The 25,670-nt window shown below is 33.2% G+C and overlaps 1 protein-coding gene across 4 annotated transcripts in view; it reads left to right on the forward strand.

The window, feature by feature from the left end:
• Positions 1-25,670, forward strand: part of LOC137239402 (scavenger receptor class B member 1) — a 148,748-nt gene that overhangs the window by 103,107 nt on the left and 19,971 nt on the right. For all 4 annotated transcript variants that reach the window (XM_067764671.1, XM_067764669.1, XM_067764672.1 and 1 more), the window contains 4 exons: positions 7,470-7,670; positions 8,542-8,769; positions 8,855-8,972; positions 13,979-14,145. In XM_067764671.1, the coding sequence (XP_067620772.1) occupies positions 7,470-7,670; positions 8,542-8,769; positions 8,855-8,972; positions 13,979-14,145 (714 nt within the window). The remainder of the gene's footprint in view (positions 1-7,469; positions 7,671-8,541; positions 8,770-8,854; positions 8,973-13,978; positions 14,146-25,670) is intronic.

Raw genomic sequence — 25,670 nt, forward strand, 5'->3', positions numbered from 1 at the left:
TTTGAACCTCTATTTAGAATATTTAAAACTTTGAAAGGCCAATTACATTACGACTAATTTTATAGTAAATTTTAGCGAAACTCCTTTTTTTATATCGTAATCATTTAAAATTTTTCCAAAGAAATATTTCGCTATCTTTTTACTAAGTCTCCAAGTATACATATTTTGATTTTAGTAGCGTGGAAAATGTACAGAAAATAAACGTAACTATTTCTTTAACATTAAAAACGTTTCTTTCAATAAGCGCGTGATCTACGCCGCACTCCATGTGGATGTGGCCTGGTTCCATGAACTTGTGGTCGATAATATAAATAGTATTGGGAAAGTGATTTGCTGATGTGAACATTGCGGACACAATTCTGATTTTCACCCTCGCCCTGATATTCCTTCGTGCCACATGTAGCAATATGAAGATCCTGTTGTGTAATCGTTGACTGTTAAATTAAAAGCCACAATTGCCTTTTATAAAAACTTAGGGAGTGGCGCAGGAAAGGAGTTGGCAAACATTGTTGTAGGTCGACGGTACAACTTCTTATGCCAGTAGTTCCTTTATCTACCCATTTGGAGTTAAAGCCAACTTGGATGTTTCTTGGCGCACTGACCGCTCATTCTGAAATTATTGAACAAGATCTTGATTGTTGTCTTGATTAACAACAACTATTTTTGCCTCCAATTTATCACATGTTTTACAAGTATCTAGTTTAATTTTCCTTCCTAAAAATAAACATACCGAGTTAAAAATAAATATAATAAATTCTGTACATTAAAAAACCTTCCAATATGAAAAGAAGGTCACTCAAGTATTTCCAATTTAGGCCACTCCTTGTGTAGTGCTCCTCATAGCTTGGAAAGCTGTTAATGTGTTCCTTAATTTTGCTTATTCTATCTTTAGAGAGCATGATCCATCCAGCTGCGGAGCCCGTCTATCAAGGAAACTTGAATTTGGACTATCGTTTTTTTTCACAACGATTTTTAAAAACTTTTTGACATACTTGAACATTTGTCCCTCCCTCGTTCACATTATATACACGTGACCATACCATGTTGACTGGGCTTTTAGCGTGGTAATATAATTTAGCCAATTTCTCGCCATCAATATGTATAAGGGTTCAATAAATAAAACTCGTTCATTGTGAGAACCGAGTGCGCAAAAGCTATCAAATACTTTTTTTTGGAGCTTACGTAACTTTTACCACTATTCCGTTTAATTTGGAGTGTTAGAGCGAGAAGGAACCTTCTTCAGTGCTTGAAATAGTTTTATCGATTTCTTGGTGATCCACTTCTGACTCAATGACACTAATTTGATTATTTTCATGGCTATCAATTTCAGATTAAAAGTCATCATTATCAAACGCAAACACTTCGTATTCGCGAATACATTTTTTATTGATTTGCGTAATTGTTCATACTTAGTGCGTAACTTTTACATTAAATAAATCATAAGCAGGTGAAGTACTTCAACTCCAACCAACGAAGTTAAAGCTCCTAACCTTATTTTAAATACCCTCCCAATAAGCATTGTAGAAAGCCATGATAAGAAAACTTTAAGGTAGAGTCGTTTACCCGCTAGGTAAAGTGTAACATTCTGCCCAAGCAAAAAACCAATTTGCCTAATGAATAAGTATTTTGCTACAAATTTAAAGATTTCATGTTCGAATACCGACAATTTTAAAGTTACGCTACATACTATGCAAATTGTCGTCGTAGCTCGAGAACAGCCTTTGGCGGACGAGTAAAGTGACTTGCTTGCGATCGGAAGGTTGTGAGATCAAATCAGGGGAAAGAAAGGGTTTTTTTAATTCAATTTTATTTTTGTTTAACGAAACGTCTGCAATGAAAGTTTGTGAAAACTTAAGTAGACTTAAGAACTCAAACGTGTTACACAATGGGTGCAATAACCGCTTATCTCGATAGAGGTCCGTAATTCGCGATATAGGAAATTTACAATAAAAACCTAATTCTAGTTATCGCTTCACTTTGTAAGTTTTCCATTTTGCAATAGTCGCTTAAAATGTGCCGCTTTGTTAAGAAAATATGTTTGCAATAATCGCTTATCTCGAGATAGACGTATTATGCAACTCAAATAAATGTTTACAATTCTTCTAAAGAACACATAAGCTACATATGCAAATGTAAATTAGTACAGTTTCGAGTTCGGCGATTATGCACTTGTTAATAACTTCTCTATTAGTTTACCTGGACGGATACTGTTGGACACAAATATGTAGCTTTAATTCGCGAACACCATACCACTAATAAATCTCGCTAATAAATTCTTCTTAAGTCGACTTAAGCGGTTATTGCGTGAGGCCACAGATATTTAGCATTGTTTTTTGGGAAGAAGATGATCCTGTGCGACTCAATGTCAGTTAGCGTTAAAGTGGGTTGGTGTCGAAATTCTGTATGCACAAAATTCTAAAAACAAAATTCTGCTTCTTTAAAATTCTGCTTTCTAAAATTCTGCTTTCAAAATTCTGTATTACAAAATTCTGTATTAAAATATAATGTTAACAATGTTAAAGAGGTCATGTAATTATTTTAAAAAAGTGCGCCATGCACAGTAATTCTGCGTAGAACACCTTTCTGCATAAGCGGCCTTCGGCCGCGCTTATAAATAATAACGCTGGGCTACGCCATGCCAAGTTCGGGTGTGTGGTATAACCGTGGGTACCGCCACGGTGATGTCCCTCTGCCTAGTATACCATTCTGCGTAGGCGGCACTTTAAAAAAATAACCCTTAGCCGATCCAACACCGGCTACGCCCTGCCATGATTCCGGAATTTTGATTTCCAGAATTAAACATGCAGAATTTTGAAAAAGCAGAATTTTAGAAAGCAGAATTTTAAAAAGCAGAATTTTAAAAAAGCAGAATTTTGTTCAAGCAGATTTTTTTGCAATTTACAGAATTTTGTCACCCAGAATTTTGTAATACAGACTAATGACACGCCCCCCCTTAAAGTTAATACGCTCTTAAACAAAAGATACTTTTTATGGTTGAGCGGCGTTGAAACTTGTTTGAGAAATTATATATTTTTAAACAATATACATAAATGAAATAAATTTACAGAACCAGCAGATTATTTACAGGTTTGTTGTAGAAAAAAATTCAGTGTCTAAAAATATTTTTTTTAATAAAAATGTATAATGGAAAATAACGATTTTATTTACATATTTTTATATAAAAAATCAAATGGAAAGTTACCATCATTAGGGAGTCTGCCCAGTTGCTTTGTGTTTTTTTTTTTTTTAATTTTTTTTTTTTTTTTACTGTTTGTCTGCGCGCCTTGCTTACGCTGTGAATCATTGCTTGAAATCTGGATGTATAAAAAAAAGAATATGCAAAATAAGCAATGCTTTATGAATCAAAACAAGCTAATAAAATCTTAATCGACAGCTATCAAGCGAATGGAAAAATCAGTAAAAAAAATGTTAGGATTTAAAAAATGACACGCCAAGCAAAACAAATTTACGACAAACAACAAAAATATTTAAAATATGCATAAAACTAAGTACATATAATGCATTTCATATACACAACCCAAACATAGTGGAGCAACATATGTATATGTTTTTTCTAACTTTAATATTCTTCTAATAGAAATTTACTTTTAAATCTATAGAAGCAAACGATTTTAGTTTTGGATCTTCGTATTTTTTTTTTTCACTTAACTACGAAACTTTCAAAAACTTAAAAAAAATCAAAATCTTTTTAATAATGAACAAAATTTCAAAACAAACGATGAAAATTAAGTTAAAAGTAGTTTTAAAATAATTTAGAATTTTTCGTATTTTTCTTTTTTGCAATCTAATTTAAAAACTTTCAAAACCATAAAAGAATTTCAAAATGAACAACATTGCAAATCAAATGATCGAAATAAAGTTGAAAGTAGTTTTAAAATTGTTTTAAACTTTTCATATATTTAATTTTTTTACAATTCAATTTGGAAACTTTCCAAAGCATAAAAAAAGTTTCAAAATATTTTTAATAACAAGCACTGCACTGTTTTAAAGCAAATGATCGAAATGATGTTAAAAATTGTTTTAAAATAGTTTTGAATTTCTTACATTTTTTTTTTTTTCAATTTAGTTTAGAAACTTTCTAAAGCATAAACAGATTTTAATATTTTTCAATAATAAACAAAATTTTGAATGTTTTGTGTTTTTTTTTTTTATTTAATTTAGAAACTTTAAAAAACATAAAACATTCAAAATATTTTTAATAATAAACAAAATTTTAAATTAAATGATCGAAATGAAGTTAAAAGTAGTTTCAAAACAGTTTTGAACTGTCAGTATTAAAAAAAACATCGAGAACAAAAAAAAAATTGTTTAAGCTTTTATTTTAAATCAAATAAACAAAAATACTTATATGTATTTAATTAGAGAACTTTGCTCATATTGCTTTATACAATGGTTTTTGTAATTTATATTAGAGCTAAAGGCTTGCGCTGATATGAATGTTGGATATTCGAGTTCAACGCTCAGCTCCCGAAAAGCTAACTGATGAAGAAGTGAAATTCAGAAACATGTCCTAGTAACCATCGCCGTTTGTAAACTTACAATTTTTCTCTAATATCAGTTCAAAAATACTTATAGTTCTACGACTTTTAAATTTTTACATACATATGCTGTAATTGATATTTATAATGCACTCAAAGTTAGCATTTTCCAAGCATTTAAAAAAATGTGTTTTATTTCAAAATGTTTGACAAAATTTTAGTCGCCTTAATTGAATAATTATCGGAAACATATAACTAATGAGCACATTTATTTTGAAATTAAAAGATATATATTAAATAGCTGATATATATTCAAATGCAAGCCTTGAGAAAAAATTATAAAAAATAAATGCGATTTTTCAGAAATTTAAGTTTTACTTAGATCGATCAGAATTAGATCTGCTACTTAGCTTCTTTGATTTCAAATACCAAAAAAAAATGTATTCAAGGTTCGAAACGAACAACAAAAACAATTGTTAAAAAATAATGTTGATTATTTTTTTATATGCGCAAAACTGAATTTTTGAAGTTTCTTGATAAGACTACCAAGAAAAAATTTTAAATCAAACTCAAAGGCTAGGAAATTAGTTTTTTTGTTTAAATTATAGTTTAAGATTGATTGATTTAAATTTCTTTTAGTATGACATAAATCCTTAAATATCTAATTGAAAATGTGTTAAAAAATGTAAAAAATAAATTTAATGTTTTTTTTTTTAATTTCTATAATTTTGTTTAATATTCAGCTAGTTCTTAAACAAGAAATTTTAAATTTTTTTTTTTACTATTCAGAGTATGTTAAAGTAAAAGAAATTTGAAAATTTTCGGTTTGCTAAAATGAGCATTTGTGGCCATAAATTGAAACAGGGTATATTTGTTGTTCCCGACGAAATTTTCGCTATTTTGTTATTATTTTTTTTTTTCATTTTGTTTGAAATCAATGCATAGAGTTTTGATCACGGATTTAATGGTTCTTAAACAAGATTTCTATTGGAAAAAAATTGTATAAAAACAAAAATCTATAAATAACTGAATGACAAAGGTTCAAGAAATTAAAAGACAATTAGATTTTGCGCAATTTTTTTTTATTTAGTATTCACATAGATCTATCAATTTTTCAAATATTATTTTTTTTGATGTATTTTTTTTTTTTTTTAAGCAATTTTTTTATTTTTTATTTAAGACAAAACATTTTTTTAAAGCAACGTTCTCTTTTTTTTTTAATTAGGACAAAAAGCTATAAATCGCCGAATGAGAAAGTTTTTAAAAAACTAAGAAAAAATGTTTTATTTTCCGCAATATTTTTTATCATAGAACATAAAACTTTAAATATTTCAAATACGTCAAACATTTATTAAAACCCAAATTTTTAATGTAAAGAAATTTAAACAAAAAAAACTGTGAAATTTATACAAAAAAATTCGTTTTTTTTTATCATCAACACGTCAATTTACAGTGTATTTTATTTATGCAGTGTGGTATATAATAGAACAAATAATAAATAAAAAGTAACATGCAAAAAAATTTTGCATATTTAGATATGATTTTTTGAGTAGTTCTATAAAACTAATAAATTCGTTAAAATTTTACAACAACTTGTATGCAAATTATAACACCAGCCGATGTTAAAAAAAGATAATTTTTTTTTTTTAATTAATATGTTTTAAAAGAGAACATAAAATTATAGTATCTAAAATTCACAACAAGCAAATGAAAATGTTAATATTGTTATAAAATTTTTGAGCCCCACCAAATGCTTCACAAATTACAAACCGAACTATCAATTTTTTTGTATCTTGTTCTTTGCAATAAAATTTGTGCCAACTTCTGCATTAACAATTGCTACTAAATACATCATTAAAAGTCAAGTTGCTTTGCTATGCACTTTATTGTGTCGTAAATAAAAATTCAAATTTTTTTGTGCTACGTAATTGTAGTATACGGTGATTAAAAAAAAAACTTAAAATCACATAAACGTTTAATTAAAAAATCAATAACAATTCATTCGTATGTAAGCAGCATATAATTGTGTTAAGGTTCTGTAACGTCCTACGTCAACCTAATTCATATGCGTTTATCTCAGCGAGCAATATTGCTGCAGCACAATTGTTGTCCGTATTCATCGCTGTCTGAAAGAGAACTAATGTTCGGCCAAAAGTTCGTATGGTGTATGGCCAAAGCTGCGAACAAGATTGCGGAATGTTCGCGGAAATGTTCGTGTCGTGTATTTGGCGCTTAAGTGAAATATAGCGCTAAAATAGCAATATAAAAATGGCAACACTACAAATGCCAAACACGCATATAAAATATGAGAATGTTTACACGCACACTACGGATGCTACGTGCATTAGTTGTTGTTTAGAAAATCACCAGACCTCAAGAGAGTTGTTTTGTTGGAAGTATTGCGCGATAGTCAGCAAATATGGTTAAATGTGTAATTTTTATTGCTGGTATTTAAAGTGTTTACGAAAACAAATGAGAATATTCAAGTTGGAGTATTTGTTCGATTTGGTGCAACAATTTTTGTTAGTAAAATTAATTTAAATTAAATAATAAAATAAAATAAGGGAACGAAAGGAAAAGAAATAAAACGATAGAAAAGAAAATGGTATGAAAGCGAGAGAAAAGAAAGGAAAGAAACAAAAAATAAAGCAAATAAAAGTAAAGGAAATGAAAGAATAGGAATTGAAAGAATAGGAAAGGAAAGAAGAGAAGGGAAAAAAACACAGAAAAACAAATAAAGTGGTATTTGTAGTGCCTGTTTTCCAACCACTGTTCGAATTTTTTGAATTATATCTATACAAGTTATTTGTACTAATTTTTTATTGAATTTTTTTAGTCTATTTATTTTATGTATTTTTAGCGTTATTTTTTTTATAAAAGTAATTTTTCTTCATATACATACTTATCACTCCATATTTTCCAAACATTTACAATTAAATAAAAAAAATTAAATTGTTTACTCTTTAACAGGCAATTTCTCATCTAACCGCTAAGAAGCCATATCTTGTACGCCTTGCCTTACAAGGACTCTTTGCAACATCACAATCCAAACCGATTATACGCATGACAGCCAAGGAATTTATGTTCGGTTATGAAACGTCACTAACAACTTTGGGCAACACTTTCTTACCAAATTGGATATATTTTGAAAAAGTGGGATTAATTGATAGGGTAAGTAAAAAAAATGAACACACAAAAAATTAATAACCGAAATTGGATGGATCCATGTGAAGAATTATTTAAGCTGTTAAAATTTAATGAAATTTTAACTCGAAGGCTTAATGAAGCATACATACTATTTTAGTGCGATTAGGTTAGGTTAAGTTGTACTGGCCGGTAAATAAAGACCGTATATAGACTGAATTTGTACATAGTGTTACCAGAATTTGCTTCACGACCAAACGGAAGAACCACAATCAGGTCGCAGGACTTATGTTATATAATAGCTCCATCCTCTTGGCAAATACTAGACGTTTTCTGGGACCTAGTTTATTAGCTGCTGGCAACACAGTACATGCTAAACCGTTTCTTCTTGCAGTTCGCACTTTGTAGTAAGCTGTTAATGACGAGTCCTAACTTATAAGTATGTAAGGCCAGAAGACAGTGTCCAGTATATCCATCGTTAGCCTTAAGTCTTCTCTCTTTAGAGATATGCGCAAGTTTGTAAGTCTAACATCGTAGAATTTGCACATAATCTTAGAAATTTTGCGGCCCTGCGCCGCTTCTGTGCACGCCTTTCCTGCTTGAAGATCATGTGCAACTACTGTCTCCTTTGGGACATCTACCGTCGATTCATCGAGCGCTGCACCCTTTTTTGCTATCTTATCGGCCTTTTCGTTACCTTATAACGAGTAAGACTTATTTTACAGAAAAATTATATAAAATATAAGAACGTCATAAAACTATAAAGGCTATACAATTTTGTTATTTTTCATTAATAATAATATGCAAAGCATTAGGTATTAACTTTATTTTGAATTAATGCAGTTTTTGCATTTTGTTTGCATTACTAATTAACTTGACCTTGCTCATTCTCTTTCAGATGTATGACTTTGACACAGACTATGAAACATTCTACACAGGCGCTACAAATCCCGCCATTTCCGGTCTTTATGCTACCTATCGTGGTAGTACGAATTTGCCGCAATGGGATGGTGAGCATTGTAGTAATATTGAGCTGGCTTCAGATGGCACAAAATTCAAAAGTTTCATACAACCAAATGAGACTATAAAATTTTTCCGTAAAAGCATGTGCCGACCAATTAATTTGGTAAGTTTGTTATAAAAAAAAAATGTTAAATGTGAGTGTTTTCATTTTAATTTTTTGGTCTTTCTTCATTTTACCACAATTACAGCATCGTACTGGTGAACCGCAAACTTATGGTAGTCTTACTGGTTATAAATATGTTTTTGAAGAAAATGCATTCGATAATGGTGTCCATAATGAAGCGAACACATGTTTTTGTAGAAAGGGTGAGTGTGATTTCTATATACTTGTGTATGTATATACGTGTGGGTATATGTAAATAGGTATTTGTATGCGTACACAATAACAATATTAACATAGCAATCATTTAAAATATACAAATTATATAAGCATTAGTGTCATCAATCACTCAATTTTAAAAAGCAATTACATATACTCGTACGAAAGACTTAAGAAACGAACTTGCTACAATATACTCAATATGCCTTAGCCCTTGTGCAGTAATACAATTTCTAATAAAAAAAGAAAAAAAATATTGTTAATTAGCACTGCTAATATACATATTTACAAGCAACTATTGTCAGTTACTAACAGATGCACATTACAATTGCCTATCAACTATATAAAATAACAAATACCTATAAACTGAGGTTAATTTAAATGTGCGAACAAATATGCTAAACGACGTATACTAAGCGCTTAAGCAAACAGGAAAAATCACTCTTTACTAGCTATAATCATAGACAAGGTAATCAAGGGAATATTTAATCATAGTGATTATTTGCGGCATATGCGTTGTTCGTTTACTCTCAGCTAAAATGAGCCATACTTTGATTGATAATTTATCATTTTTTTCTGGATTTGATGTTATTGCAATTTTGAAGGCATATATGTACATTAGTGTGGGTCGATTTTTATTGACGAATGTTAACCAATATCGCGCCATCGATTTTTCGATAGGATTTGGGCTCAGGAAAAAAAAGTTCCACTACGCATACCCAAAAAATAAATTTCGAGCCTGCGAAATTTCTTTTTTTTTTTACTTTTTTTTTCAACTTTGATTTTTAAGGTTTTCAATGACCTACTAAAAAATGTTCATATGTACACCCTGTCCGACCCAAAAATGTCCGCTAAAAACGTTGTCGATAACAGTTTTTTGAAAAAAAAAAAATATTCAAATATATATATATGGGGTATTCCATCCCATTTCGACCAATTTTGAACCCGACCCCTTTAGAATTGACTGAAAGTTTTTCTTCTTTTTCTAGCTTACGAAAGACGTTTTTCAAATTTTTTCATCCAACTCAAAAAAAGTTATGAATTTAAAAAAAAAAACACCGTTTTTGTTTTCAAAATGCTATAACTTTTTCAAAAATTGACCGTTTGGGATCTTTTTTTTTAATTTGTTTTTAAATGTACTTTTCGGAAAAAATTCAAAAAAATTTTTTAAGTTTTTTTTTTGTAATTTTTCAGTTTTTCGAGATTTTTCGAATTTCGCCCTTTTTTTCTCATAATAAAATTCAATCAATTCTGCAATCATCCCCACTAATCCCGGAGTGGGCCAAGAATTTTTTTTTTTTTTTATTATTTAACTGAAAAAAAAAAACTAAAATTTTTTTTGTATTTTTTCCGAAAAGTGCATTTAAAAAATTTAAAAAAAAAATTATCCCAAACGATCAGTTTTTGAAAAAGTTATAGCTTATTTTGAGTTGGAAAACGGTGTTTTTTTTTTCAAAATGCTATAACTTTTTCAAAAATTCACCGTCTGGGATCATTTTCTTAAATACGTTTTTAAATGTACTTTTCGGAAAAAATACAAAAAAAAATTTAGTTTTTTTTTTCAATTAAATAAAAAAAAAAATTCTCGGCCCACTCCGGGATTAGTGGGGATGATTGCAGAATTGATTGAAGTTTTTTATGAGAAAAAAAAAGGGCGAAATTCGAAAAATCTCGAAAAACTGAAAAATTACAAAAAAAAAACTTTAAAAATTTTTTTGAATTTTTTCCGAAAAGTATATTTAAAAACAAATTTTTACAAAAAAAAAAGATCCCAAACGGTCAATTTTTGAAAAAGTTATAGCATTTTGAAAACAAAAACGGTGTTTTTTTAGAAATTCATAACTTTTTTTGAGTTGGTTTTTTTTCAAAAAACTGTTGTCGACAACGTTTTTATAGAACATTTTTGGGTCGGACAGGGTATATATGAAAATTTTACAATCAAGTGAAAATTTTTTTAGTAGGTCATGAAAAAAACCTTAAAAATCAAAGTCGCAAAAAAGTAAAAAGAAAAAATTAAATTTCGCAGCCTCGAAATATATTTTTTTGGGTATGCATAGTGGATTTTTTTTTTTCCTGAGCCCAAATCCTATCGAAAAATCGATGGCGCGATATCGGTTAATAAATCGAGCCTGGTTAATATAATACATGTTTTATTTTTTTTTTCTTAATAAATGTAATGATGGCATGCAATTTAATAGATTTCTAAGAATAAGATTGAAGTAGCATTAAATTGTGAGAAATGTTACTTGATGTAACATGTGATTAAAAAGAAAAGTGTATTTGTATGCGGAAAAGTGAAAAAGCGAGTTATAGAAAAAAAAGAATTATTAACAAAAAAACGACAGTTAAAGTTTATAAAATTGCAAACAAATTTACAGAAAAAAAATTAAAATGATCAATCAAATTTTTTGCATTCCGAGTTTTAGAAGAAGAATTCATTAACCTACTACAGCAAAAACAAAAAAGCAACAAACAAATTTTATAAAATTTTCAAACAAATTTGAAGGAAAAATATCATATCAAATATCAATATTTAAATGAAATATTTTTAATTTTACAAATAAAATAAGTTAAGCTACTGCAACGAAAACAACAGCAAAAACTAATTTATAAAATATACATACGAATTTCCAGTAAAAAATTCAAATTTTTTGCATCTTAAATTTTAGCAATAAAATCACAACATTTCAAATAACTTGTTGCTTTTACAAAAACTACGATAAGAACATGACATTTGCATGAAAAATGTAAAACTCCCAAACAACTTTTTGTTGATTTAATTTGCCAACATTTTTTTTTTATTGCCAACTATGAAATGTCTTTAAGAAAATTTTTGCCACCAAATTTTATAATAAAAATTTATTTTAAACAAATTTTAACTTAAACAAAAACTATTTAAATTTTACCACTTTTTTATCTTAATACTTCCTTAAAATATTTTATACTGTCATTGGAAAATACAATTTAAAAAAAATAATTTAGGTTAATATTGAATATTTTTTTATTCGTGCTTCTTTTTATTTTGAAAATAAGTGTGACATTTCTTTTCTTTTTTTATTTTTATAAAATTTTTCTTTATAAATTTTTTGTTGTTATATCGGCCTACTGATTTGTAAGATCGCGAGTTTGAATCGAGCTCAAGGCCACCCACGCTGATACTTTTGTTATTAGCATGTAATTTTTTTATTTTGTGTAAATGTTTAACTTTTGTTTTTGTGTTTTTTTTTTTATTTTGTGCACTAAATACTTCATTCAATCAACGACAATGTAGAAGTGTAAAAGCTTGAGCAGCAACAAAAGAAAAATTATTGAATTTGCCACACGCGACATAAATAAATAACGGTTTATAAAAAGCGTAGCTAATTAGATGCAATTAAATGCTGAGCTATGGCGTAGGCGGTGTTTGTAGTGAGTGTAATGAGGAAGGTCAGTAAATAGTGGGCTTGCTTACGTATATATTGAGAGTTCTTTAGTTTCGAGATGCTTCTTCAAATTTTGTAATCAATAGTTAAGAGAGAGATGGGCGAATTAGTGATAGACATGTATTTGAAGATAGGGGTACAGGTAGTAATAGATGAAGATGACCTCAGCGATAAAGATGTAGAGAACTAGAGACTAGGATAAAGTTAGTGACAGAGATACTACTTCTCTTCGATACATCATTTTCCTTTATGTACGCTGCAACAACACTTTATAGTAAATTCTTGCTCGTTAAACTGACATTCGTTAGAATAAGTTCACAGCGTTAGCCAATTAAGTGCAACCAGACCTTATCCACTACAAACAATCACACATACTTACTGTGACGAATATTAGCATCACTAAACTGCTACTAAATAAATGCACAACAACAATAAAGCAGCCACTCTTATGTAGAAGGCGACGAAGAGATATCTCACACACACAAATATGTAGTCATCAGCCGAAGTAGTTACTCGCACATACACACGCATATGGCTATGTGTCTAAGCTTTGGTGATTCGGCGGGTGGATCGGTTTTTTATTATTATATTATTTGTTATTTAAGTGGGCTGTATATTATTTTATTTAGAGAGAGGTCGCTATGTACCTGTTACACCTTTTATGAATTTATTGGGGACGAGCACTGAAGCATGAGCTACAACTGTTCGCGAAATTACTAGACTTTAGGAGAAATGGGTAAACGAGGAAACCGAGTGTATAAAAGCAGCGCTAGCTGAGCAATAACGAATAATTTTTTATTTAAACACGCTATTGGTTGTGCAGTATAATTGTGCAGTACTACTCCCAAAGTTATCTAAACAAAGATCAGTTTGCAATACTAAATATTGGAGTGATTTATTCAACAGTTTAGCGATTCCAACGTTAGCAGAAGGTTTCAAATAAGCGGAATTTCCCTAAGTTCGTTACAATACTTATGGTGATTTCTTTTCTACACGAAAATGTCGCCACTTTCAGGGTCAAACATTTTTAAGATTCTCACTTCTCCCTGTGAAATTGTAGCCACTTAAAATGTTCAGTGCCACCCTGCATGACCTGAAAAGAACAAAAATTGTAACGATTTTTACAAAAAAATTCAGTTCGTGTGGTTGTTCGCTGTCAACTGTGATCGCAAATTGCTTTTGAGTCAGGCATGATGGGACACATACGTACATATATAGCATTCGCTTCAGCTTTGTGTGATTCATCAGCTAATTTACAGGGCTGTTTTCTGCACCGTCAATGGCAGAGAGGGCAAGTAATGATGCATTTTTGGCCATTTTTAGGGTAGGTTGTTGAGAAAAGATAATGATGTCCTCTATTGAGGCTAAGCTGATTTTTCAACAGAACACATCTTTTTGAAGGGTTGGCGTGAAGGCGACATTTTCGTGTAGAAAAGAAAAGACCATTAGTCTAAATATTAGTATTATTTACATTTAGTTAGCTTTAAGACATTTTTTTTCCTGACTCACATGAATCTGCATATTTATGTATGTATATCATCTTTTTTTTTATTATAATCTGTTCAACACAGGTAAATGCCAACCTCAAGGTCTAATCGATGTTACCGATTGTTATTATGGCTTTCCCATTTCACTAAGCTACCCACACTTTATGCATGGTGATCCTGGTCTACTAACCAATATAACCGGTGTAGAGCCTGATGAAGAAAAATTCGCCTCAGCATTTGTTGTACAACCGGTAAGTTGAAAAGTAAAAATACAAATTAATACAATGATAAAAAGGCAATTTTTACGCTTGCGCTAGTTCAAAGATAATATTGCCATACATATTCCACTTCTGATTTATGCGGGAAGCATAGTAAAATATTGTTAAGCTAATGAGTATCGTTTTGGTGTGCGAGACAAAATCATCGAAAATCGATATACATTTTATAGATTATCCCGTGTTCACACTAAGGTGTTAATGTAGGGTAATAGTATTTACAGCTTTTTAGGATGCACATGACGTATCAGTGGTGTCTGTAGTTGGAATTTTTATCACCATAGTTGATACTGCTTATTTTTACGTTGAAAGGCAGTGGTAAATTAATACTAGCGTGGTAGTAAAAATATTTCCTCTTGAGAAACCAGATTGGCGAAACGTAGGTCAAGTTACAGAATTATGAAAACTCCTTTCTTGTACTGGAACACGTTAGAGAACTATTACCTTATACAACATATACACTCAAAAGCAATTTGTCTTCAGCAAATTAAATACAAATTCCATCAATAATCAATATTGCCAACAAAGAATTATTGCAAGTCATGTTGCATATGTACATATATAAATAAAAATATAATTGCGGTACATTACCTCTAGTGCAAAAAAGGAGTGCTTGGACTTAAATAATTTTCTAACGTAATTCTCGTAATTATTCTATAGCAGGGATTATGTAACTTCGCCAACGTCATACGCTAATTAATTGCAGTCAATTATGGTTAATTAAATATTTATCGATTATATTAAATCTACAATTCAATTACAAAATGGTTCTAATTTTTCCTGCGCTACAAGACTTTTATACGCTACCAGGGCCGGATTAACACTCAACGGGGCCCTAGGCAACCATCAATTTGGGGTCCTTTTTCACGCCCGTTCCCTTCTTTTTTTCGATAAAAAATACAAAATTATACACCAGCAGCTCGAAGTGAAGAGATATCCCACGCACACACATGTAGTCATCAGCCGAAGTAGTTTCTCACACATACACACGCATAAACTACAAATATTCATGTATATAGCTGGTAACCAAGCATGACTTACAACTGTTCGCGAAATTACTAGACTTTAGGAGAGATGGGTGAACGAGAAAACTGAGAGTACAAAAGCAGCGCAAACTGAGGAATCAGTAATCAGTTTGCTTTAACCACGCTTTTGTGAAGTTCGCGATATTGAAGTATAATTGTATTAGTTCCAAAGTAGGCTAAATAAAGACCATATTACAATACTGACTATTGGAGTTATTTATTCAACAGTTCAGCGATACGAATGTTAGCAGAAGGTGCAAAATATCAGGAAATCCCCAAATTCGTTACTATACGTTCATTTATTTGTCATCCATCATCAATCATTCACTCATTCATCACTAACCGACATTTTTCAAAATAAAAACAACTAGTGTACATTTTGAGATAATTCTTTTTTATTATTCAATATACTCTCCTTTGACTTCGATATACTTCTTTGCACGCTCATACAATTTGTCAAATGTGTCGGAAATGTCCTTTTTAGGAACCTTGTCTAGTTCGTCGGTCATCGCCTTTTGAATGCGGTCAATTGAGTTTTATTTATTTGAGTAAAACTTATTTTCAGTTCTGATTATATTTTTCTTTCATTCTCTAGAATTTTATATTTGTAAGAAAATTTTAGAAGTCTTTTTCATTTTTCGGCGGCCCCAGGCAACTGCCTATTCTGTACGACACGCTGTAATGTGTGAAAAGGCATAAATCAAGTTAAGTGTTTAAATGCCTGTCACTACAAAGCATGACCAAGTGGAGCTAATGTGTCGGGATCAGTTAAATATAAAAATAAATGTAAGGCGCGATAACCTCCGAAGAGATCTAAGGCCGAGCTTCTCTTCCAATTTGCGTCGTGCTCCTCTTGATTTTCCCTACAAATTGGCCGGACGGGACCTACATGTTTTATGCCGACTCCGAACGGCATCTGCAAGGCAGATGAGTTTTCACTGGGAGCTTTTCATGGCAGAAATACACCCGGAGTGCTTGCCAAACACTGCCGAGGGGCGACCCCGCTTAGAAAAATTATCTTCTAATTGAAAAACCTTGTTTCTAAAATTTTGATGTTGCTTTACCCGGGGTGTGAACCCAGGGTATACGGTGTGGTAGGCGGAGCACGCTACCATCACACCACGGTGGCCGCCGAATCAGTTAGCTTAGATAGTTTGGTTTACATAGCATTTAAATAATGTCAATTGTTTTTATTGCTCTGAAAATTAATTGTTAGGTAGTTATTAGTGTAAGCAATAAGATTTTAATCGTTTAAGCATATATTCATGCAATTAACGTTGTTGGTTTGCTTAAAACTTTCCATGCTGATTTGGGAAGTTCTAATATGCATAGCTTGCTAAAGGCAAAGAAATTTCTGTTTTATAGTTGTAAACAAGTAACAATAACTTGCTTGTATGTAAATATATTATTTACAACTTTATTAAACATTAATTGCTGAACTTATAAATGTGCATACTAATTTAGTTGGAAGCTTGTCAGTGGCGTAGTAAGGTTTTCTTGCGCCCGGGGCAAAATATTTTTTTGTCCCCCCTCCCTATATAAACAAAACAATATAATTTCCAAAATTAATAAACCAATGAAGTCATGAAATATTATTTAAATATTTTTACGTTAAGCTCAAACTTTATATGAGAACCCTCGAATTCTTAATCGTTGGAGTGTAATAATTTTGGTGTGAAAGCCATTATAACGGTGGGAAAGTCATCATACCTCTATCACCCTCGTCCTGAAATATAGGAAACATTGCCCTCGTTACTGAAGGACAACAACGGAGGGAGCTTCGTTTCCCGACAGGTTGAGAGGCATAGAGGAGGAACTTAGTTTTGTCCGGCAGCTTCATGGCTCTGCGAATGCAGATTGGAATAAACAAAAGAAAACTATGCTGCAAAATAAGCATTTATATCCTCTTGTAACTCCAAATTTTTCACATCACAGGACTTGGCACTGATACGGCCATATTGTTCACGACGTGGACCTTACACATAACACAACAACTGCACAGCCACTTTGATGGCATAACGTTACTACTGTGGAGCCCCAACAATTTTTGGTTGTGACGTTCGCACACAGCCTTTGCTTCAATACAAATGCATCCGAAATTGCCTTCAATGCACAAGGATGCATCAAAATCCTCAAATCGCTGCAACAGACAAAGTTGTAGGGCTGCCAAATTTTCCACTTAGAACTGCCAAGGAATATATTCTTATAACGTCGGAGCACCGAGGCATCCCAAAAGACAATTGATTGATGTAGTTGCGCCTCCAAGGTAGATAAGAAGACATCTGCATAAGCCCTATGACGAGATCTGGTGTAGTATGATCCAGAGCAACACGAACGCAGAGTCTGTGATTTTCTTCAAGCTCAGGCTCCCGCCTTTGCAGACATCGCCGAAGTATAATGCACACAGGATATACGCGTTACTCTGCCCCAACTTCGATCTCTATGTATGGCCCAAGCAGGAAATATAGCACAAATCATGTATTCGTCTGTAATGTGGAACAAAAATCTGTAATAGCAACTTTTTTTGCTAAACCCATATTGAAACTGCTCGATTCCTTGGACTTCCGTTAGAGGATTTGATTTAAAGTTTCTTGAGTATTCTAGCCTATTAACCCAGGCGTGGGATTTGTACAACAAAAATAAGAATCATACATGGACGACCGGGAAAAAGACTGCGCCGCCTAGTTCTGTCGATAAACAGGAAAATATATATGTGCGCTGCTCTCTGCATGTCATCCAAAGAAAATCGGGATGTCCCACTTAGCGCCAAAGTGGGGGAAAAAGGTGTCGGAAAAATTCAACTTCCACAAATTAATATTCCCCATTTGGGCTAGGTGAATCGTCCTGCTGCGAAGACCTGCAACATCTCTAATGACGGAAGTAAGCTGAATGCTGATTTGAGCAAATTATGACCATGCACGGTTAAATCGTACAAATAAAAAACTATAAAACCGAACTAAAAAAATTCATACCAAATTTTCGATCTATTTTATTTTTTATCGGGCATTCGTAAAATTCAAATATGCTAAAATTTTTGTTTATATCCTTTGGTTTGGATTATCCACAAACTTTTTGAGAGAGATTTAAAATTTTTTTAAAAATCAAAAAATTATTACGGCCGCCTAGAAGAAGGTTTTACCTTCCTATATTTTTATCATGGGCTGAAGATATCATCTATAAGTAGACTCAAATACATATTTAATAATGATATGACTATAATACTGTAACGAATTTACTGCAAATCCTCTTATTTGCAACCCTCTGCTAAGTTCGTATCGCTAAACTGTTGAATAAATAACTCCAATATGTAATAATGCAAAATGGCCTTTATTCAAGTACTTCACAATAACACTTATACTTTGCTACTCGCTGGCTTAATAACCAAACTGATTAATAACTCAAATGAAACTCTACTATTGGCCGCCAGATCGCGTGCTTAAGCAAACTGATTTATAGCTCAACTCAAATTGAATTTCTCAAAATGAATTTTCTTACTCGCCTGCCCCGCTTTTATAGTTTACGCTGCATACTTCTAGGCTCTTCGATTTCCAGAACCTACTAGTTATTTTCGGCTACAAAATCGCCAGCCACAACTACGTGCACAAATTATTGCTCTCTTTTGTGACGACTCAGATAAGATATATGCATGTGTTTGTGCATTGCCGCTCCGCTGCTCGTATACGTACATATGTGTAGACGCAATTATTTATTCGTTTATGTAGATACATAATGATTGAATTATTGATGTGAATGTTTGTAGTTTACAGTCTCTCGAGTACACATAGGCGTATAAGTAAATGCATCTGTGTGTGACATCTCTTTCGGCTGCCTTATATATGTGTATACATGATTTGATTATTGACGTAAATACTGCTTGGCATGGCCTTAGCATCGCCTTAGTGATGGTATAACTTAGTGATGCTAATATCCGTGACACTGCCCTCCACCTAAGTCTGATCGTCCCGATCAGACAAATCTCTCGATCTAAACGCTGCTAGCATTGCCAAATGTACCACTCTTCTACTCCGTGGTTTCTCAATGCTTTGTATGCGGTAGATGGTATCACTGATCTTCTTCACAACCTTGTACGGGCCTTCCCAACTGCACCGAAATTTGGATGGAACACCTTTCCGCCGGTGAGGGTTGTATAACAGTACCAAATCTCCCGCCAAGAAACCTTTCGAATTATTGTTCTCATGGTACCTGTGTTTCATCGTACCACTCAATACCTTGGTTCGTTCCTTCACACTCTGTTGTTTGGCCAATGAACTACTCCGTAGAGCTTGGGGTTCACGGATTGGCTTCGCATAATCAGTATCGTTCCCACATTTCACAACAGTAGTGCGCTCTGGCTTGAAACTACCCTCGCATTCTTTCTCGGAAATTCGTTGCTTCGTTTTTCTGCGTCGTTTAGGTTTTTTCAATGCCAGTGTTTCTCTCGCAGGTACTTTTGATTTTGATTATTTGGCCCATTCGATCTATCAACCTTTGCCTTTGACTTTCGTGGTCTCTGTCGAGTCTTTTCCACCAGTACCCGATTACTGCTGAACCCTTTTTCCAAACTAAAGTTAAGTGGTATTTCCTGGTTCTTATAGCGCATAATTTTCCTCCGCATATCGATCCTGACGTCATGGTCAACCAAGAAGTCCACTCCCAATATGACTTCATCAACGATCTCCGCCACAACGAATTTGTGTAGAACCATGACTTTTCCAATTAATACCTCACATACCACTTCGCCTTGGACTTCATTATACTCGCCTGTGACCGTACGCAACCTTGCTCCAGGTAATGACTTTACTCTCCTGTAGACCAAATCAGATCGAATCAAGGAATGAGATGCGCCCGTATCTACAGTCAGTACACGTGCCTTGCCATCCAGCTTTCCTTCGACGGCAAGACTGCTCGATTTTCGCGACACAGATATCACAGGACATTCAATAGCTGGGGCAAGTCTTCGTTCTTTACATGTGACACGCTCTTGCTCATCTCCTCCAGCTTTGCGTTTACGGCCACCAACATTGTTGGAACTATGAGGGCCAAGATCGCAATGACGTGCAATGTGACCGGACTTCCCGCATTTGAAGCATTTGATAACTTTTTCACTCCGCTTTTGCGATCCTTTCAGCGCCTCCAATATTGCGTCTACCCACTCTGGCCTTTCTACTTCCACACGGCGTGCTTTGAAAACTGGCTTACACAATAGTGAGGCCGTTTCCTGAGTCATTGCATGTGATACCGTTTCAGCAAATGTCAGTTTTGGGTTTGCGTATGTGGCTCGCTTCGTTTCCACGTCTCGTATGCCATTTATAAAACTCTGGATTTTTACCCTCTCGGTGTATTCCACGGGTGCGTCCGCATTTGCGAGATGAGCCAACCTTTCAACATCTGAAGCAAACTCCTGCAATGTCTCATTTGCTTTTTGGTAGCGGTTTTGCAACTCAATTTGGAATATCTGTTTTCTATGCTCGCTTCCATAACGTCGTTCTACAGCAGCCATTAATGCTTCATAATTGTTCCGCTCTCCTGCGGGAATCGTCTGTAGGATTTCCGCTGCTGGCCCCTTCAATGCCACGAACAATGCAGCAACTTTATCTTCCGCATTCCAGTTGTTCACTGTTGCGGACTTCTCAAATTGTAGCTTAAAGACCTGGAAAGGAACAGAACCGTCAAAGGATGGTGTTTTTACCTTTGGATTACTCGTTGAAACTGCTGGGCGATTTAGTTGCAACTGCTCGATATGTCCTCTCAAAGCATCCACCTCGGCCTCGATTTTTTCTTCAAACTGTAAAATTTTTGTATTTTGCGCCTCTAACTTCGAGGAAATACGTTCTTCTTGCTCTTCCAGTTGAGCAGAGATCTGCGCTGATATTTGTGCCGACATTTCGGATATTCGTGCCTCTTGTGCTTCAATCTTCGATGTTATACGGTTCTCCTGCGATTCCAATTGAGATGACATATACGTTTTCTGTTCTTCCAGTTGAGATGACATACGTTTTCTGTTCTTCCAGTTGAGTTTCCATCTTGGATGCCATATATGTTTTCTGTTCTTCCAGTTGTGATGCCATATATGTCTTCTGCTCTTCTTGTGACGACATTGATGCTACTGTCGATGTTTGTGCAGATATTGCAGCCAATATCATGTTCAAGTCTGTGCTGGTAACCGTCTGCGATGTTTCGTTTTTCTCTTCAATTTTTGTTGTCTCCTCGCCATCAAGATGAAAGACATACTCTTCCACATCAATTCCTTCTGCTTCCATTGCCTCTCTTAGCCGTGCCTGAAGTTCGTGTTTAACGCCGCTTGTATTCAATGCACGGTTCTCCAACTCCTTCTTTAGTTGCTGGATCTTTAATTCACTGAACTTTGCCATGTCCTTGTTGTCCTCTGGAATTTATTCAACAATTCCTCTTCTGACACCAATTGTAACGAATTTACTGCAAATCCTCTTATTTGCAACCCTCTGCTAAGTTCGTATCGCTACACTGTTGAATAAATAACTCCAATATGTAATAATGCAAAATGGCCTTTATTCAAGTACTTCACAATAACACTTATACTTTGCTACTCGCTGGCTTAATAACCAAACTGATTAATAACTCAAATGAAACTCTACTATTGGCCGCCAGATCGCGTGCTTAAGCAAACTGATTGATAGCTCAACTCAAACTGAATTTTCTTACTCGCCTGCCCCGCTTTTACAGTTTACGCTGCATACTTCTAGGCTCTTCGATTTCCAGAACTTACTAGTTATTTTCGGCTACAAAATCGCCAGCCACAACTACGTGCACAAATTATTGCTCTCTTTTGTGACGACTCAGATAAGATATATGCATGTGTTTGTGCATTGCCGCTCCGCTGCTCGTATACGTACATAGGTGTAGACGCAATTATTTATTCGTTTATGTAGATACATAATGATTGAATTATTAATGTGAATGTTTGTAGTTTACAGTCTCTCGAGTACACATGGCGTATAAGTAAATGCATCTGTGTGTGACATCTCTTTCGGCTGCCTTATATATGTGTATATATGATTTGATTATTGACGTAAATACTGCTTGGCATGGCCTTAGCATCGCCTTAGTGATGGTATAACTTAGTGATGCTAATATCCGTGACAATACATTAGTAATAATATACATTAGTAATACTGAAATAGTCAAGTTTGGAAAAACATCTCTATACGAAACAAAATAATTCTAATGGAGTTTTAGGTTCAATTTCTTTTCTACTGCGAAGCAATATTTTGCAGACACATATTTCGACAAAAAGTTCTGTTCCATCGAAATCTGTAGTATAAAATTCACCCAAGTCCTTACAATTTCGTCCTTATTATCCCTGTTTAACAAATTCCCAACTTCTAAGAGAAATCCAAATATAAAATTAAGGTAATTTATTCGTGTAAGTCTGTTTGGTATTTTTTGTTGGAGACGATCGAAAACACTTTTCATGACGTGAGAAATTTCACATTCTGCGGAAAGACCAATATCTCTAGCCGATTTCGTGGCGCCTCCTTTCACGTTTTACTATATCAATATCCCATTTTTCACAAAGAGACTTCGCTTTTTCTATTGCTTCTTCATAGAGAGTGTGTCTCGCATTTCGGTTTCACGTTTGACAGTTTTTGTTGAAGCATTTTTTAATAATTCCCATCGTAACGTTTAACCTGAGAAAAAAGTATTATGCTTTCAATTATACCAAGTGTTCTGGATATATGCCCCTGTGAGTAGCGCCCGGGGCAAGACGGAATTCGCCCCCCCCCCCCCCCTCACTACGCCACTGAAGCGCGTACAGGAAATCGGATATGTCGGTAGTCGGAACAGTTTATTAGCGATTTTGTTTTTTGTAATTTAGAAAGTTGTTATCCTAATCATTAGCTGTTAGTATTGTCTACTGAAATGTTGCCCTTGGCGGTTAAATGCTTAGCTAATTAATTATTTAAATTTGTTGTTACTCTGACTGTTCTACTACATGAATCAAATCATTCAGTAAAGGTTACGAAATATATAAATTACTGGGCGATTTTAAAAAATATTTGCATTATGTTTGCACACCCACAAATTCAGCTAAAGCACTATTTAGTTTAGTTGCATTGCAATTATTTAAGCAGACCCGCCTTTGGCTTTCAACTTTTTAGTGAGCGTACGTTGAAACTTAATAACTTGGTTTAGTATAGTGTGTTAACTGAACCTAAATAAAAGCGATTAGATTCTTATAGTTAATTCGTCGCCAAAAACCGAAAAGAAATTAAATTAAATAATTCGGGCTATTAGCTAGCTTTGTGCAATTTTGGTCGTAGTGCTTTTGTCTAGCTACATTGTTTTAAAATAATTTGCTAAAGTTGTGAACACACAAAGAAATCTATTTGTACTATGGAACTATTGTAAATATTTGCACTGCATTACCATATGGCAGCGCAAGATTTCTGTTGATATTTGATAAGATAATTTTAGTTTGGTTGCGGAAGATGCGCACGGGTACAGTTCGTTAATTTTACTCCACAAACAGTTTTGGAGACCCCACCGCGGATATTTCCGAGAAGCATATCTCTAAGTAATAGTAAATTCACATTTCTGACCAATGTGAATTTCCATGTATCAATGCAATTGATATTTCTTTTTTTTTTTTTTTGTTACCTATCATGATGAAGCACTTAATTTTCGTTTACAAAGAATCCTGAAGATCCACTTGATATTTTCGAGAAGGAAGTCTAAAAATAATTACGTCTTATTAGTTATACAAACTTGCATACTTTTATACAAATAATATTCCAGTTTTGATATTTGCGAATAGCATGTTTTGTTACGCTGTTGCAATTAAATTTCCTTCATAAAAGATACTTACATGGCAGAACCAGAAACAGGTGGCCGCGGGAAATCGCTACTTTTTTAATAATATTGGACACTTCAAATTCCGGCGCAATACTATTTTGACATTAATCCATTTTTTTACAAAAACAAAATACATTGAATTTTTATTTATGTTTGTATGTATGTTACCGCGCTGCCACCTTATACGGTTCTGCCATGGATCCTTCATCCATTTCTTGCAGGGGATATAATTTCTCCAAAAGCATTGAATTGAATATTCTTAACACGCATTATCATCTTATTTCTACGAGTTTTCTTCACAAAGTATAAAATTTGCAATTTTCTCACATAAAATTTAAGTAACACTGCCTGAGAATGACTTACGTTATTTTAGTTAAAATATTTTAGAAGTGTATGTGGCAGATGTATCGAAAATCGATTACTGTCCAAACACAAATGCTATGAACACATTACGCGCGTCTATAGCAGTTGAAAATACTCGAATGTTTTGTAGCCGCTTCGCAGTAGTTATCACACAACCAATTATAAATCTTATTTGTGGTTTCAAATGTAATAGGTTTTAAGCATTGTGTAACCATTTTAAAATAGTGTAACGAATTTAGGGACACTCCGCATATTTTACACCTTCTGCAAACGTTCGAATCGCTAAACTGTTGAATAAATAACTCCAATATTCAATAATGCAAAATGGTCTTTATTAGACTACTTTGAGAATACTTCACAATAACTCTTACTTCACAACTAATAGCGTGTTTAAATCAAACTGCTTAGTCATGCCTCAGCTTGCGCTGCTTCTATACTCTCGGTTTCCTCGTTCACCCATTTCTCCTAAGGTCTAGTAATTTCGTGAACTTCATGCTTGGTTACCAGCCATATACATGTATATTTGTAGTTTGTAGCCATATGCGTGTGTATATGTGAGTACTACTTCGGCTGATGGTGAGTATCTCTCTGTTGCCTTTTATGTACATGTGTAAATGATGATTGATTTGTTTACGTACATGGTGGCTGTTTAGTATCGGCTTAGGGATGCTAGTATCACTTAGTGATGTTAATATTCGTCACAATAGCATATTTAAAAAAGTGTTTGAAAGTGAGAAATTAAAGCTTATGCAATCTCCTCCTTGTACACAGTCTATTAATCACTTAAGGTATGTAATTTTATTTTTTATTATTAATAAATACTTTTTTGTAATGTTAGGTCGTAATTACTAAACGATTACCGGCAAATCAATCAATATTGATATAATTGTTTAAGCAAACGTGTAGCTATTTGGTTGTTAAAAAAGCACACACACACACAGACATTAGTTGCAGCTGCATACAGAACAACAGCAGAAAGCTGTTTACATAGTTAGAAATAGCTGAGTTATTTGCAAGTTGCATTTTTCAAAATTATGTCAATGTCATAAAATAATCAGTAGCTTAGCCATTGAAATTATGTCAGCAATAGCGCTAATATGGCTTACTACAGGAAGGCGTTAGTGAGGTCGTTTTCTTTTAATTCAAAAAACTAATGTAATGTAAAATAAAAAAATAAAAAAAATAAGCATTAGAAATGTAAATCAACAAGAACATTTTTGCGTTACACTAAATTTACAATTGACTATTTATCAATAGCTAATAAAACTAGTTTTTATTGCA

Source organism: Eurosta solidaginis, chromosome 2 (assembly GCF_040869045.1).
Source record: "Eurosta solidaginis isolate ZX-2024a chromosome 2, ASM4086904v1, whole genome shotgun sequence".
Taxonomy (NCBI): Eukaryota; Metazoa; Arthropoda; class Insecta; order Diptera; family Tephritidae; genus Eurosta; species Eurosta solidaginis.